We start from the raw sequence: 17,749 nt of genomic DNA, 5'->3' as shown, positions 1-17,749 counted from the left end.
TCAGTAAAAGAATGGAGCATTCTCCAAGCTGAGGGGGTAACAGGAATGCTTTCGGTAGTTGACAACTAATTTACAAATACAGCCCTACATTGCTTTAAATCAGGATTTCTCAACCCCGCTGGCATTTTTTACTGGATAATTCTTTGCTGTGGGGGTTGTCTGGTGCATTGTAGGATGTTTAGAAGCATTCGCGGCCTCTACCCAGTAGATGCTCGTAGCACCTTGTCCGCAGTCGTGACAACCCTAAATGTCTGTAGACATTGCCATGTGTACGTTGAGGAGCCGTGTTACCTTAGCTGAGAACCACTACTTTAAACAGAAAGGATATGAAACACTTGAGAAACTTGTGCTCGCTCAGAGGAGGGCCGGTTTCTGGAAGGAACTCACCTCGGCTTCCTGGGTTCATTCTGTCCTTCATTTCTTGCCTTTTCCCCCCTAACAGCTGCTTTTTAAATTAATGTGTTTGTGTGTTTAGCATAGCCTATCATTAGTGGAGGTCTAGTTAATGTCTTTGTTTATTTTTCTTTCATATAAAAATTATTTTCACTAGACACTTATTTTTTTTTAATTGTGAAGCTCCTACCTTCCGAATGGAACCAGTGACAGCCCTGGGTGTCTTGTCCCTTATTCTCAACATCATGTGTGCTGCTCTGAATCTCATTCGTGGAATTCACCTTGCAGAACATTCTTTACAGGTAACTTTTTCTTCACAGTTTAAATAAACTGAAGGACACATGGAGGAAGGAACTGTTGAGGACACATTTTATTATAAGGTTGTTATGCACTCAGGTTTTTAATTCAAATAAAATTTTTATTTCTAATTTTATTCTTTGTAGTAAGTTGAACAAACATGAAGCTTGCTTTTTTGTACTTGTTTTCCCAAGAAGCCAAAGGGCCGCTGGGATGGTGGTGAGACGCGGCCGAGCTGTCGCAAGGACATCCGGCCCCAAGAGTCATATCAGGGGCCGGATTGATCACCAAGGGCAGAAGTTTGAGTCTAGACTTCAAGGATCAGGCCCTTTTTTCTCCCCCTGGGAAAAGCGGCCTCATAGTCTGATTTATACCATGCAGGTACCACCTGCTCTGTGTCTTGATCAAAAACTGTATCACTTGGAAGTTGATTTTCCAGTCTGCTCCTCTCAAAACATCTTTCTGCTTCAATGCTTTTTTAAATAGTGGTTGGTAATTTGAAGTATTTCAGACACTTTTAAGAAATACAGAACCATCACGAACATAAACATATAGATGTTACTTTTAAAGAGAGCCGTGATGCTCACGCCGTGTACGTGGCGGTGACAGTCTGAAGCATGGCTGGTGCTAGGTCTCGGGAGACTAATGCCGATGGACCTTCTTGGAGAATGGCAGCAGGCCTGGGCACTGCCTGTTACCACAGCCTGTCTTTGGCCAATGTTTAGTGTGGTTCCTACTCTTATTGTTTGTGATTACTCATAACCAGAAACTCACCAAGTATCTGTACACACTAGGACAGGTGCCTGTCCAATAAGATGGTTAATACATAGTCCCTGCCAGGGGGTACAAGGCAGAGTGTGGTGACATCCAGATATCACTAAGGAGGTGGCAGTACCTGGCGTTGGGAGGAATTAGGAAAAGCTTAGTTTTGACAGATGAGTAGGATTTCCAGAGGTGGTAGGGTTGTGGGGGGGAAGGGCGGGGCGTTCCAGGTTGAGGGCTTAGCATAGATGCTTGGGGACAGGAGGGCACAAGGTGTGTGTCCGGGCCATTGAAAAGCATTGCCTGTCATCCCCTGTTCAGGTACGTAAACAGGGACTTCTGTCACACGCAGCCCGGGATTTCGTATTATCAACTGTGCCAGACTGACTGAGGAGCAAAATGCTCTGCGTCTTCGAGTGTTCTTTCATCTAAATAGTCCTTTCTCGTGTTCCTCATTTGTTTTAGGTTGCCCATGAGGAAATTGGAAATATTCTGGCTTTTCTTATTCCTTTTGTAGCCTGCATTTTCCAGGTAGGTGAAATGCTGATATGTTGGTGAGCGGGTTAAGCCCATGGCCTTATTTTGTTCTTTTATTGGAACTATTGACAAGTTTCTAGATCCTATTTTTATTCTACCAAGAGCTTGGTTCAAATCATGGACAGTGTCAAACCCTTAGGGGAGGGACCTTAGGCCCACCCTGCCTAGGCCTCTCATTTTACAGAGGAAGGACTTCGGGCTCAGAAAGGAAAGCCATTTGCCTGAGGTTGCAGGGCTTTCGACAGTGGCGGAACAGAAACCAGGAATTGAGACTTGCCGCCCAGGAAGGGAGGGGTGAGTTCGCAGTGCAGGAGGGTTAGGCCTGACGACTGTGAGGCAGAGTCTTGCCTCGTGCTTATTATTGGGCAGTTCATGAACGGAAATATCCTGCGGAAGCCACGTCTATGTATACGTGTGTTTTAAACACAAGACTAGGTGAAAAAGAATCGTCTTTAGTAGTAATGCCATCTGACTCGAATCTATCTTTAGGAAATGAAACAGAAATTATAACATTAACTAGAGGGCTTTGATTATTATTTAGTTATTTTAAAATATGCTGCATATGGAGGGGCGAAGTAAAAAGGACCCTTCGAATCTCGTATAGGCAGAGTTAATTCTAGTGAAAACGCGTCTGTAATTCTTTCCCTGTCCTCCACATGGGCTAGGATTTTAGTACTTTCTTTGCATGCTTAAGCTTTTTCTTTTTTTAATTAAAATTTCCATTCTCAAGGCATTTCTTCTCCCTTCCACATACATTTTAGAATGGCCTATTTTAAAAAATTACATGATTGCGCAGAAAGAAATTTTCAACCCAAGATTATTGAAAATGCACTCATGTTTTAGAAACAAGTTTCCGAAACCTTGGATGCTGCCTGTTGACGTTTCCTGGAGCTGCATTTCAGGGCTGCAGGGGATCTTACAGTTCCCTTCATTCCCTCAGCTGCGTTCTTAGTTGGATAGCTCTTTCGATGGGGAACTCTCTCCCTCACACTGCAGCTGAGTCTTTGTTGGATTGCTCTGTGTTTTGAAAATGTGCTTTTTAAAAAAAACGAAAACCAAACCCATTGAATCCGAAAGGTATTTCCACCTTTTGCAGAACAAGAATGGCCTCTTTTCCGTGTGATAGCTCTACACAAAATATTGCTCTCCCTCCCTTCTCTGAGACCTTTCCCTGTTTCAGAGATGTTTTTGAATACATGCTGAGGGGATGTCTAAAGAACGGTGGTCTCCTATCTGGTTGTAACTCCGTAAAACTAAGAAAGTAAAAGCACAGCTTCTCTCTCTGGCTTCCTCACCTGTCACGAACCCCTGAAGGAGTTCATTCGGAGGTTACGGGGTGCTGGCCTGGCCCCTCACCCGCATCTCTTCTTCCTCCGCAGCCCGCAGCCCGGGCGCTTCTGTCTGTCTGTTCTACACTTCTTTCCCGAGTACCATGTTCTAATTCCTCCTGTGACATCGATTTCACTTTCTTCTCTTCCACATCTCTGTGATTAGCAGCAACTTACCCGGCGAGTCCAAGCTTCATTGTAATGAGTTCAGTGTAATAAGCTGATGGGCATGGAATGATGCGGTGTGTGACAGGTGTGAGACGTGAACCTCGCACCTGACCTTGCAGCCATTTTGTTACCTCTGATGGGACTTCCCCTGTGGTGTCATTTCAGTGTTATTTGTACCTGTTCTACAGTCCAGCCAGGACTACGAAGGTGGTGCTGATGCTGCTCTTCATTTGCCTGGGCAACGTGTACCTGCACGGGCTGCGGAACCTGTGGCAGATCCTTTTCCACATCGGAGTGGCTTTCCTGTCTTCACATCAGATACTGACGAGGCAGCTTCAGGAGAAGCAGTCCGACTGTGGAGTGTGAGGGTGACAGTGTGCGAGGAATGGATCCTTTGATTTTCTTACGAGGGTCGGCCGTGTGTCCCTTTCGGCTTCTCGACTTCACCTCAAGTTTCCATTCTCGAAGTTCATCTTGACCAAACCCGACTGATACCGAGACTTGGGGACTTTGAACGGGTGCAGTTGAGGGTACGAGGTCGCTTGACACCCAGCCCCGGTTTTGTGCTGAGTATAAATTCCTGTGGGACCTCCAGTTCGGCATGTTTACTTAGGACAGCAGACGCTGGGGGCTCATTCAGAGAGAGCGTTATTACAAGATCAGAATGGAATTATTTTGGTCTTTCAAATTGAATGATGTAATAAACCACTAGGTTCAGTAATACTAGTTTATGTTATTGGCAGTTGTCTCCAGGGAGCTACCTTAAAATCCATATCAGCTTTTCAGTATAAGTGTGACTTGGTTAGCTTTTATAGTGGGTCAGTACAGGTGCATTAAAAACTTAAAAACATGGTTCATAAGTGTAAGCAAGGTAAATTCTGTTTACATATTTGATAACAGGTCCAATACAATACCTTTAGAATATTGAAATATATTTTGGATATAAATTGAACTTGGTTTAGGGTAAGGACAGACAGAGAAAATGGTTTAAAAGCTGAGTTTAATTTGTACATAACCTTTTATGGTGGGACTGTGTGGGCACAGAAATGTTTTGTATTTATTTGCAGGGCATATCTGAATATTTTAAAAGTTGAATAGCCAGTGCTACTGGATCGTAAGCTTTTAAGCATGAACAGAAATGAGACTATCAGGATTCTTTGCGGTGGGCCACGAACTGGAGTAGGTGAGTCACACAGATTCACACAGCGGCACTTTTCAGACGTAGGTGGGAGAGGCCGCCGTCATCAACCTTGTACAAGGTAGTCGAGTGCCTGCCATTTTAATGATGGTGAATGCTTGACCCGTGTACCTATTCCCAGAACACCTCCCAAATTAATTACTCCTCTACACCTTTCTCAATCATCTTAATTAGATCAAGGGCTTCATTTTTTATGAATAAGAGTTAAGTAGATATTAACTTTTTAAAAGCTTTATGAAGATATAATTAGACCTCTGAAAAGTTCCTTTTATTTTTTCTCAACTATGATTGATCATAGTTTTCCAAAATGTAGACCCGAATCAGGTCCCTTAGCTCTCTGGACATTGCAGCCTGGGCTGTCCGGCACCACTTAGGAGGCCTTTTTGGGAGCCTGCCCTTAGGTTGTTCCTGGTATAAGTCTGGAATATGAATGGCTCAACCACAATTGCATGGAATACTTGGGGTTGAATTAGGTAGTCTTGAATATTCAACTCATCCTATTTCGATAGTTCTTCAAAGTTGAAAACCATTGATTGCAAGAGTTACTGAGCACATGAGGGAAGCAAGGAGGTTTTTCAGGGAATTCCGTTAGACGTGGTTGTTACCAGTGGTGTATCGTTGCTGAGCTACCTTGGTATCGTTTTAAGAAAAACAAGTTTATGTAACTGGAAACCGTTGGGGGAAATGTTGCCAAAGTCATTTTATTTTCTTATAATAGAATTTTCTATTTTTCATCAAATAAAATATCTGGGTATGAAAGTTCTGTTGGCAACACCGTCAGATGGAAACTTCAGAGCTGTTTCTCTGTCGACTGCGTCTACATGATTTTCTGCATACCCAGCAGGTGAATGTTCAGGCTTTCCGGGAGATAATTTTGAAGAGACAGTAAAATAGAACGGGAAGACAAGGAGGAGAAAAAAATTCCTTTTTGTGATAGAAGCACAAAAAGCTTGAAAAGTTAGTAAGAACAGCTTACCAATGAATTGTTTTCTTTTTGAGCCCCTGTGCCATTGGTGTTGCCATGTAGCCCTGTACCCCAGATGCTCTGGGGGTCTGAGCCTGTGACCCACATTCAGCAAGCAGTACAGAACAATCCTTGAGGAGGACTCCCTCCTGGCGAAGGCTTTCTACCCTAGCAGAGATGTTATCCTCACTGGGTTGAATGTGGTCTTAATCCATTAACATCTGCTTGGAGGTTGAGATTAATTTTGCAAACAGGAAGGAAAAGATGCACTAGGTGACAGCACCAAATAATGGCCACGAAAACATGGTGTGACTGAAACCCAGCTAAAAGAGGCCTCAGCTCACTGTGGGGAGAAACTAGTGATGGGAAAGAATTTCTGAAGATTTTGTCCAAAGGAAGTCCCAGGCTCAGGGTTGGCTTGGTCCAGGCCTGGAGTTTCGTGGCCCCCGTGTCATCCTGGGTGCCAGAAAGCGGGCTCCACATCGCAGTGGTTATCCTCACCCCACCATGACTCAGTGCCGCTCCAGCACCTTTGTTTTCCCAGTGGTTAAATGCCGCCTGCCTGGCCCACCTCACAGGGCTAGATCTGGGAATAGATGAAGTCACGTTGAACACAAAACCTTAAAAGTGCCTTCTGGTACCAGATGCTGCAAGGTCTGGAGCATCAGAGTGTGTTACATCTCGACTACTATATTGGGGTGGGAGTGTGGCTCTGTTCGCAGGCCTTGCCCCTTTCTCAAGCATACTAGTGAAGGACAGCTGTAGACTTTAGTTTTCTTCTCCCCGGGCTAGCCTTACTGTGATAGGACCATTTCTGGGTTTCTGTTTCCTGTGTGGGGACAGTCAGGGCATATTTGGGGTGGAATCTGCCTCGGTGCTAGGAGCCCCCACTGCCCGCAGCAAGAGGAGTACGACCACAGCCTCCCGGCGTTGCTTTCCAGGCTCGCACCCCTGTTACCTGTGAGCTCTGTTGACAGACAGTGTGAATCGAGGCCCAACATTTTAAAGTTCTTTAAGAGGTGGGAAAAGGGCGTCGGGACGAGTGCCGAAATGAAAATGTGTAATCATCGTTTCTATCCACCTCACTGTGAGCTCCCTGTTCTTTTCCTAGGTGCCCCTGTTCTCCAGGTCCCCCCACCCCGACTGCTTCCCACCTCTGCCCCCCACACTCCAGCCCTGAGGACAGAGGCTGGAACCGGAGTCTCTGAAAGGGAGGGAAAGCCACCTTTAATTGTATCAGTAGGGTGGGTGCAGGAGCTTCCGAGGGGAGCAGAAGGTGCACTGTGCACCTTGGGGAGCTCAGCACATACTGGGAGTTGGGTCTCGGAGGGAAGTAGCACTGCTTAGAGTCAAAGACAATAGCCAGCAAGGTGGGCTGTTTGGGGTGCTGGAAGCAGGGGGGTAGATGGGAAGCAGAGCTGGAAGACAGCAGCCTCCCCTTGGTGTGTGGGAGCTGCTGCTTGCTGTTCCTCAAAAGAGTCAGCCACTCATTGTAACAATCAGGACAGGTGGCCCTCAGAGAATCTGCTGCTTGCACTGTGTAGCGCAGGTGAGGGCCAGTGGATGGGAGTGTTCACGGGGACCGGATGTGGGCCCCTGCCCTGACTGGATGTGGGCCCCTGCTCTGATGCTCCCGGTCCAATAGTTCCTACGGGGAATCCTGCCTGAGGACAGGATTCTGAGTGCTGTGAATGTTCACGGTGGTACAATAGTTCCTACGGGGAATCCTGCCTGAGGACAGGGAGGCACCACCTGAGTGCTGTGAATGTTCACGGTGGTGGAAGAAGAGAGAGCAGACGTGCCCTCGAGAGAGGAGGCTGGGGAAGGAGTGTACTGGTCAGCTGGCTGGAAGCCTGGCTTGGCTCTGACATTCGGTCTTGCACCACAGTGGCCAAGTCACTGCCCTTCGGCCTCAGTGTTCCCATCTGGGAAATGGCGATAACATCAGCCTGTCCCCTGCTGTCACGAGGATAAAAGCCTAGTGGAGGGGAATACTGGGTGAACCCATTGTGTGTGTGCAGGCAGGAAGCTTCGAGTTCACCTGCCACATGGAGGTGTCTTCTGGCCTTTACACAAAAAAAGAGCATCTTATAACACCGCAGTGTAAATGGCTGTATTCTTTCCCTCCAGAAAGGAAGCGGACTCTTCCCCTTCCCCTGACCCTGCCTCCTTCCTCCAGGCACAGAGCCCCTTGGTACCGCTGGCTGGGGTCCTCCAGGGTCCAAGGAGGCCAGTTCTGCTGGTTGTGTTTGAGGCTTGTCCTGGGGAACCAGGGGCTGAACCTCAAAGTTTGTCCCCGACCCAGATGAGGAAAGCTCTGCTTCTCCCATCGGGGAGCAGTGATGTCAAACGTCTGTTGCTGGGGAAATGTCATTGGCAGGGGACCTGTGGAAAGGGCTTGTTGGTAAAATCTGGGAATGGCCGGATATGGAAACATCTGGCTGTGTGTACCGATGGCAGAGCCGTTGCCTACAAGCGCCCTTTATTTAGGGTGAAATTATCAAGTCCATTCTGTTCCTCTAATCTGTACTTGGTACATATGACCTTCTCGAACGCTTATCCGTGTATGGTTCTGGGGTTGCTTCAGAAATAGTATTTAATGAGTTGTTTATATGACCCCAAGATTCTATTTTGTTTGACGAACTTTTCTACTGAGAGCGTAAAAGACTGAGTCTGATTTAGCCAGGGCAAAACCATTCATTTCATATATTCATTTTGAATGCTTGCTGTCCGTGTTATACAAGCTTCTTAACTGTTTTCATGTAATAACAAAGATCTATTTTGAATAAACGATGGCTACGTTTTAACAAACTTCCACACAGTAGTAAAGCCTAACCTTGTGTTAACGTATGTGCAGAATGTTGCATAGCCATTTATATACCGTGTATATGTAAATTAAATGGGGTGGCTTCAGAAGTGAGAAGAGAATAAATCTAAGGTGCTTCTTAACGAGCACTTGTATTTGTGTGAAAAGTTCTGAGTTATGGGTCCATTTTCCTGGGCCTGGCATAACGGAGGGAGGGGAGACTGTTGTGAGAAGTGAAATTTAGATCCTCTTGTCCAGTGAGGTCCAGACAGGTGGAAGTTCCAAATAGTCTTCAGCACTGATCAGCCCCCAGACTCTGGAATGCAGTCATGGGTCCAGGAAAGACCTTGGAAAAACTGAAACCACGGTCGCAGGGCTGCCCTGGGGGCTGGGAGGGGCTGCCTTCGGTGCAGGCTCTGACCCTGCCCGGCTGTGTGCCCTGGGCAGACTCTCCTCTGGCGTCCTGTCTGTGCTCTCGGCGGTGGCGAAGTCATCTCCCAGAACCCGCTCCATCAGGAGATGGCCACCAGGAGGCGCAACTGCCGGGCGCATCATCAGGACTGGGCCCTTTTGCAGAGGTTTTTCCTGTAGCCGTTGATAAAAATCCCAGAAAGGAAACAAATGCACCAAGCTCTCCTGACCATGCTCTAAACGCATCGGGGAATGCACGCTCCAAGTGTCTCTCCACCGTCTGTCTTGCGTGAGATCTTTTGGAAGAGGGCAAAGACTTCCAAAATAAACATCTGAGTTATTGAGTTCTGGGATTTGGGAGTTGGCAGAGCCTTTAGATACCGTCTGGTTCAACCCCCTTGTTGCTTAAGTTGGAGAAGTTGAGGCCCGTCCCAGGGAGCCAGTGACTAGCCCAGGGCTCCTTCACCTGGGACTGGGAACAAGGTGCTACCACTTGGCAGCACCCACAAAGAATAAAAGGAGATCATGGCCCAGGAAGGGTGCCCTTTCTGGGTGATGAATTGTCTTCCTCTTTCTCGGGCTCTAAGCCCTGATGGGGCCGGGTAGCAGGAGTGCTGCCTGACAGCTATCAAGCATCCTTGGCAGTGCCAGTGGGAGAGAGGCTCAGAGGACGGGACCCTCCCGAACACCCCTGGCAGGGCACGCGGCCAGGCTCTGCTGAGTCAGCTCTAAGATGTCACTGGATGTGTAAGGCAGAACCTATAAAGTTCATCAAAGAGTATGAAGGAGAGTATCTTTGTGATCTGGGATGGAAAAGTGCTTAAACAAAAAAATGTCACAGGCCCAACCCTCAAGGGAAAACGATTGATGAATTTGATTACATACAAATGAGGATTTCATGGGCAAAGTTCAATACTAGGAGAAGATAATTACAGTGACTTAAACCAATAAGGGATTATTATACAAGCAATTCCTATAAATCAGCAAGAAAGACAGCAACCTCAGTAGGAAAACGAGCAAAATCCCAAAGGCTAATAAGCATATGAAGATGTTTAAAGTCATTAGAAATACAGAGAAACACATAACAGTAAGATATCACCTTACATCTATTAATTTGGCAGAACTTAGAAAGCGGGATGGCACCAAGTGTTGGAGGGAGTTTGGGGATATAGGACTTGGTGCACAGCCAAGGTGAGGAACAATGCTATTGTTACGTGCTGAATTGTGCCACCCTACCCCCTAAATTCGAAGGTTGAAGTCCTAACCCCCTGTACCTCAGAATGTGACTGCATTTGGAGATAGGGTCTTTAAAGAGGTCATATGGGTGGGCCCAAATCCAGTATGACTGGTGTCCTTATTAGAAGGGTTAAGGACACGGACACGTACAGCGAGGACCATGGGAGAGCACATGGAGAAGGGAGCCGTCCACAGGCCAAAAAGAGAGGCCTCCCTCACAAAACCCACGCTGCTGACTCCTTGAGCTCCAACGTCTAGCTGCCAGAAATGTGAGAAAATTAATTTCTGAGTCTGCGGTACCGTGTTACGGCGGCCCTAGCCAACTAATTCCGCTACCTACCCCAATTTAGTGTGCATACCCCTCATGATGTGGAAACGTCACTCTTGGTTTTATGTCCCTGAGGAATTCTCACCCAGATCCTTAAGGGGACACGTGTGAGGATAAATGTTTACGGAAGCATCATTGTGTTGGCAGAAAGCAATCTGTGTTGTGGACAGGTCAAGTGCGCAGGCCCACCACGGGCACCATGCAGCGGGCAGAGGTACCAGATTCACACGTAACATAGCACAATGGGTCTTCAAAAACATAGAACTGAGTGAGAACACTAATGTGATTAGAAATATATGCACACAAAATTATAACATATTTTTAAAGAATATATTTAAAAAGATAACGTGTTAAATACATTTCAACGGTTGCAAAGGGCCAGGAGCGTGGGAGTTAGGTATGGAGATAATAAGGAGTTGGAAAATATGAATAAAAGTGAGTCAGCAGCCAGGCCCGAGAACCCTGGAGGACCCAGGGGGGCGGCATTGTCCCTGGAGGTCTTGCCTTAGGTGTGCCCAGCCCTGACTGGACCTGCCTCTGGGGGCCGTAAGCCCCACAGGCTCCTGGAGTGTTCGTGCCTTTGGGGCTCCCCCGTGGGTGAGGAGATGGGAACTGAAGCCAAGGCCAGGGCCTGTAATGTTCAGGGAGGGCTTCTGGGACCCATGGGGTGGGGACAGCAGAAGGAAAAGTGGGCGCGTGGGAGCTGGCTCTGGCCACCTGGGATTCTCTCTTTCCAAGATTCAGGCTGTCTGGCCAGCAGTTTCCTGGCGCAGGCTCTTTCCCACGTGAGATGTTCAGCTGAAGGGCTCTCACAGGGACGAGGAGCACAGCTGCAGGGGGACAGAGGTGCCCCTGAGGCAAGGCCCTCCTTCCGCCCCAGAAATAGCCTGTTCTGGGCCCCAGAGCCAGGAGTGCGAGCCCGGGGAAGTGAAGCTGGAGGGTGCTGGGGGCGGGAGGGGTGAAGGTGACCGAGACCCCACTGCCCTGAGGGGTTGTTCCAGGCACATTTTGAGACCCCACTGCCCTGAGGGGTTGTTCCAGGCACATTTTGAGACCCCACTGCCCTGAGGGGTTGTTCCAGGCGCATTTTCAGAGGCCCCAGGGATCAGAGCAAGAGCCAGGGGCTAGGGACACAGGGCCAGCTTGGGGCTGAACTTTCTCACAGAGCTGTCCAACAGGGCGTGGGAGGTAGCTAGCACTCCTCTCTGAAGGTGTTCGAACAGAGCTAAGATGTGTCGGATGGGACCTTGGAACATGCCGTCCCCGTCTCGAAGACATCATTTGGTCCTGGATGCTGGTGTCCGTGGGGACATCTGCCTGTCTCCCTGGGTGTCTCCTGTTGTGTCCATCCCACGGGGTGAGCCAGACGCCAGTTGCAGGAAACAGCCTGTGCCAGCTCCCATTCGAAGAGTAAATATTAGTCTTTTCAAGAGCTGCCTGTTCTCTGTCACTCGGCACCGAGGACACTGAGCTGGGGCGGGGCGGGGGGGACCTCTTGGTCCCCATAACCAGATGGAGTCTGTGGGAGCAGGTCGCTGCTGCGATGGGGGGCCCAAGAAACAGGGCCTCACCGTGTCCAGGCAGGCATCCCCTCCCAGTCACCGGAGCACTGGGGTCCCTCCCCAGGGGCCAGCCGTGCACTGAGGCTCCGAACCCCGAGAACGTGGCTCTCCGCACGCGCTGTCGGGGCTGCCGTTGCGTGTTTGACGTGGCCCTCGAGGTCTCTGGGAAATGCTCTGACGTCTGTGGTTTAAAGTCCTCTGATGATCAGGACGGGGCCACGACCTGCTCTTGCCCCACTGTCACGTCTTGGGGGAGGCCTCCCTGACCCCCATCTCACAGAGCACCCCCTCGGTCGAGCCCCTCATCCCGCCGCTTGCTTCTACAATTTCTCTCACTCATCCGACTCCTGCGTTAGAGGGTCGGTTTCACGAGGGCAGGGCCCCTGCCTTGGTCACTGCTGTGTCCTCAGTGCCTGGAACTGTACACAGAGTCCGTGCTTAGTGACCATTTGCTGAATTAAAATAATGATGTTCGTACTTCGAAAATATTAAACCAATCTGATTCTCATCGCTTGGCCCCTGAGATTATATTCCTCTTATGACCCTGGTGACTGCCATCTCAGGCAGAAGAAGGGAGGATGGGGTGGGGGCGGGGGAAGGGACAAAAAGCCCACATCAGCTGGTGCATGATGGGAAAAGGGGATGAATCCTTCAGACATGTGTCCTGGTCTCATCCTCTGGGATGAAACCTTGAGAGAAAAAAATCTAAAGCTGAAAATAGAAGGGCAGGTGCCCCACCCACGCTGCGTGTAGCAGACCGTCTCCCAGGCGGCCTGTGCCCCATCGGTGGCCCTGCTGGACAAAAATGATGGAGCCACCGATTTGATGGCAAGAAGGTCTGAGTGAGACCCCCAAGCCTCCCTCAGTCCCCGGAGGCCTGGAAGGGATCCAGGAGTCCTGCCGGCTCCATGGGGCATGAGGGGAGTGGCCGAGTTGGAACCGGTGGGCCTGTCACGGCGCTGCCCCGGCCAGGGAAGAGGTGAGCCCGCCACAGAAGCCATGGCAAGGGCAGCTCACACCCCAGGCTGGGGGGAGGCATGGCAAGACTGGAGGGGTCTGGGGGCCAGCGCCAGCCAAAGTGGGGCTGGGTCAGCGCTGAGTGCCCCAGCCACATACCTGAGCCGCGGGGGCCAGCGAGTGTCCACGGAAACTGCGCAAAGGGCAGCGCCAGGACCTTCGCGTGAGGCTCCCTTTCTCTGCCCCCCGGAGGCCGCCTGTATTGGACCCTTACATCCTGTTGATCAACCTTTGCCATTTCCTACAGGAATAACTGGAGTCCCTCGCCTCATTGGTACCACACTGCTATCACTTTGTGCTGAGTCCTCGGAAGCCATGGTGTGGGATGCCTGAGGGAACCGGCTCGTCACTCGCGCATGCCGAGCCTGGAAGTACGAGGCGTTGGCACGGGAAGACCTCGAGCTGTAGGTGGTGGGAGCCGGCATTAACGCTCTCCTGTCCCTTGGGAGGAGGCCACCCATATTGGACGCTCCTGTTGAGCTTACCTTTGCCGGCTCCTGAGGTGTGTTCTGCCCGCTCCTCAGGTGGTCCCAGTGGAAACGAGTTCCTGTTGCCCCAGCAGTGACCAGCTCAATAAACCACCTTTATTTTGACGTTCCCCACTTCCCTGTTTCATGCTTCTTTGTTCCCCAGTCTTGTTTCCTGGTCTCAGGCCTTTGTCTCAGACTCTGCTTTCTGGGGACTCAGGTTACCAGGCCACCTGAGCCTCTGGGCCAGAAATGATCTGTGGCACTTGGCATCGCTCTCTGGCCCCTTCCACGGTCCCTTGTGTTCGGGGGCTGGAAGGCTACAGCCCACCGTTCCCAGATGCCCTTGCTGCTCGGGGTGTCCGGGTACCACCGAGGCTCTGCCAGAGGGGAGTCCTGTGGGAGAGAGTTGTTGGGCAGAAGGGAGGGGGCCGCTCTTTTTTTTTTGGGTGGGTATGATCTGGCAGACATGAGTTTTTGCAACAGCAGGACACTGTGTTCCTTCCACTTTATTGTCACCAGCTTAATGGGTGTGCAACTAGGATGTTTGACAACAATTTCCTGCTAGGTGGTAGCTGCGGTGCTGTGACCATGAAGTGTAGAAGTATGTCCTAACTTTCATTCCTCTGAATCTTTCTACATTTAATTTCCTACATTACATTTGTTTTTTTTTTTTTCTGCACAAAGTACCATAAGTGTTTTTTTTTTTTTTTTTTCCTGCACTGAACCATGGCTGATCTGGCTTCCTCAACTCCACCATCTACTATACCACCAGGCTTAGGGGGATGGAATTTGAAAGGCTACATACGCATTTACCCAAAGAAATATCCAAGAAGAGACTGGGAGTCAGACTCTGCTGGTTGCCTACTCCACAGCCACCCGCACCCCTTCCGGAAGCCTGGTCTCTCTTGCAGCCAGGGCTTGGGTATGTGACCTAGTCCTGGCCAAGGAGCCCGAGGAAAGTGTGCAGAAGGTGGGTTCTGGGATGGCTTACCTTCCTTGATAAAAGGAGACACACAGGAAGAAACATTCTCCTCCCTGACAGTGGATGCGGTCTGTGAGAGCATGATGCTTGTGGCAGCGACGGCCATCTTGCAATCATGAGGGGATAAGTCCGAGGATGAAATCCAACGTACGGAGGATGGCAGAGTGGACAGATAGAAAATACCTAGGTCTAAGATGACACCCTTGAATGGCTGGATTAACTCTGGAAATACTCACTTCTAGTGGGCATCATGTTGGAAGGATTTTTCCCCCTGAGCCACACAGAGGCCAGTTCAGAGCTTGCCAGAGTTCTTGCCATGTTGACATGCTGGGACCCCTGGGGGCTGGGCTGGGACTAGGGTGAGGCAAGTGAGGTGCTATTAGTGCCTTGGATGCAAAATTTAAGGAGGTGGCAGAAAACTCGGTAATCAGGATAAATGATATTTCAAAAAATCAAAACGATTGCAAAATACACAACCAACAAAATATCAAGATTTTTATATAAAGAGACTAAAGAATCAGGGTTGCCAACTAGGTCTGCTCTACTTGTGTTTCCTCACAGGGTGCACCCAGTGACTGTCACCTAGGACAATCCAGATGACAAAGCGGGGCTCTGGGATTTTGAGAACTGGGTTCAAGGCCAGGCACTACCGACGACTTACTGGTGATCTCAAGCAAGTCCCTTCCGGTCTCTGGACTTTGGTTACCCTGTCTGTCCTGCGTGAGGGCTGGGGCATTACCAGGATGGCCTCCTGACCCGTCCTCCTCATCCCCATGGCCTGCAGAGGTTACTGATCCTATTCCTGGGAGGCTGTGTCTCCAAGGCCATCAACTCCTGGCTATTAATATCTCAGCCATCCCTGGCCTGCTCAGGGTGTTTAATGACCTCCAGCTGTGGCTCCAGCCCCCTCCCCAGGGAGAGATAAGAGCAGTTCCTGTTCCCACATGTGAGGGGGGGAGGTGGGGGGGATGCAGGGTCACTGCTCATTAAAGCAGGCGCTGGGTGACTGGTGGGAATGGAGGGGGTGACGGACACTACATCCTCCTCACCCCCTGCCTCCGGGCCAGCATGCCAGATGGAGGTGCTTGGGGACATAGGCTCCTTGTGCAGCCCCCACTCCAACGGGGGCTGCTCTGGTCTCCCCACTCCCTGCCTCCGCCCCCCACCTCCCCTGCCTGGGCTTTAGGTTCTGATTCCAACTGCTTGGGACTTCTCCACAGATGTCCCACAGACGTCACATCCAGCATGTCCCAAACCAGATCATCGTTTCCACAACTCCCCACTCCCACCCCACCCCCACCTGGATGATGGACTGGCAGCTTTTCCTAGGCCTGACCCTTGGGCTCTTCTCAGCAGCCAGAGCGGCCTGTCCCAAACCCACCCTCATTCCCTTGACCTTAAGTAGCCTCTACTGGGTTCCTGCTGCAAAGGGTCCCTGGCACCTGCTCACCTGAATTCAGGTATCCCCAGCACCCATCATGCTCCCTTGGGACTTGGAGACCCCTACCTAGTTCTCAGAGAGTACCCTGCTGTCATTTCGGTTGGGAAGCTAATCCCTATCCATTCTGTTGGCAGACTGGCCGCCTTCCGTGAGCAGCCTGTGATCCACATAGCAGCCTCTGTCATCGATGTAATGGTGGCCTTCTGTGCCAGGATGGTAGGGGACTTTTTGCCCTTGTCTTCCCAGAGGTGACCACTTGAGTTAACTGGCCTTTGCCTTCAGGGACTGGGGTCAGAGCTCAGTCAAAGGCCAGGGCTTAGTCTGTGACCAACCAGAGGCCCGGCTCTACCTGGGGTCACACCAGGGCCTGGAGCAGGGATCACCGTGTGCCACAGAGGTCAAGGGCCTGGGTCTCCTTAACCCCAGGCTATCCCTGGGGCCTCACCACCTCCTCCGTCTTCTACCTCCCTCTGAAATGCAGCTGAGGAGAGGGGCCTACTCTCTGTGTCACCTGGCCTCCTGGGGTGGGGATGGAGAGGCTGCCCCCAGGTGTTTGGGGCCCTAAGGCCAACCTTGGTGAAGTCCTTGAGGTACCCACCAGGTGGCGATAGAGATGAGCTGGTCTGGTCTGACAACTGCTCTGCAAGGCAGGAGGAGGGACCCAGGAGCTGGAGGGAAGAGAGGGTACAGGAAAAATCCTTTTTGCGGTCACCCCGACTCTACCCCTACTTCGTATGAAGCCTGGGATGTCTGCCTATGGCCTCTGCCAGCCCGAGACAGTGTTTCGGCTTCTGCCTGTTCCTGAATACCCACTGGGCTTCTCACCTGCCACCTCTGCAGCCAGGGCCTCACCTGTGTCCTCTCCTTTGTCGCCCCTGTCTTGGGTTGCTCTGAGCTTCATTCGCTTTCCACCCTCCTGGCCGATAACTCTGCTCCTCTCCCCAGGATCTCTCCTCACCCCCAAACCATGACTCACTAATGGTGGGATTTCAGGCCCTGTGGGATATGCTGACTCCAGCTCAGTCTCGGGGTCCCCCCTGGCCTTCACATCCCTCAGGCAGCCTGTGGGGTTCCGATCTGGAGGGTGGGGCGCTGCCCTTTCCGCTGCAAACACTTTGCTTCGAGGACATGTTGGCTCCTCCCATTCTGTTTTCCCTCCGGCTCTCTCCTCCCTCTACCGGCTGGGGCTCACCCCTCGGTTCTCTGCACATCTCCCCTCCTCTGTGTGCCCCAGACTGCTTGGTGCTCCCTCTCCTGCTGCTCTCTTCTCCTGAGCCCAGAGGACGGAGCAGGTGGCAGAGGGCTCTGTCAGCCTCCTCCTCATTAGCTACTCATGCCTTAGCCGGGAACTAAGCTAAGCCAGCCAACCGGCACCTTATTCTATTTCCCCAGGTGGGGAAAACGAGGCCCAAGAGGGGCAGGGACCTGCTCATGATCTCCTGAGAAAGTCTGAAGCAGAATCAGGACTAAAGGACTAAGCCTGGGTCTTCTGGACCTTACTGAGAAGTATGGGGGTGGACAAGGTCTCTAGAGCCAGTTCAGGGAGGCACTGAGCAGGGAGGGGGAGGAGGGAAACCACAGAGATCAAGTGACATGTCCCAGGAGCCTGTTGCCTATCTCTCAACCCCATGCCTTGGAGTAGTAGGGATGTCAGACTGTCAGGGAAGAACGGAACAAGTCCCAGGTGCCCCAAACACCCAGCCCAGCTCTCCCTCACCAGTACCTACCTCACTGGTGGTCACCACCGTTGGCCTAGGCATGGGGGAGGGGAGAGAGGGGGTGCTGAGAATCCTCTCTTCAGGCCAGGGAGTGCCTGAAGTCAAAGCTAGGGGTGCTGGCTTCTCCTTCT

At 50.8% G+C, this 17,749-nt stretch overlaps 1 protein-coding gene across 2 annotated transcripts in view; it reads left to right on the top strand.

Moving 5' to 3' along the window:
- Positions 1–5,463, top strand: part of SEC22C (SEC22 homolog C, vesicle trafficking protein) — a 25,888-nt gene extending 20,425 nt beyond the window's left edge. For both annotated transcript variants that reach the window (XM_015591741.2, XM_006914821.3), the window contains exons 5-7: positions 577–695; positions 1,918–1,983; positions 3,651–5,463. In XM_015591741.2, coding sequence (XP_015447227.1) covers positions 577–695; positions 1,918–1,983; positions 3,651–3,851 — 386 coding nt within the window. In that variant the 3' untranslated portion in view covers positions 3,852–5,463. The remainder of the gene's footprint in view (positions 1–576; positions 696–1,917; positions 1,984–3,650) is intronic.
- The last annotated feature ends 12,286 nt before the right edge of the window (positions 5,464–17,749 follow it).

This window comes from Pteropus alecto, unplaced genomic scaffold (assembly GCF_000325575.1).
Source record: "Pteropus alecto unplaced genomic scaffold, ASM32557v1 scaffold156, whole genome shotgun sequence".
NCBI lineage: Eukaryota > Metazoa > Chordata > Mammalia > Chiroptera > Pteropodidae > Pteropus > Pteropus alecto.
The sequence above is the reverse complement of the archived record's forward strand: the minus strand, read 5'-3'. Positions and strand labels throughout refer to the sequence as shown.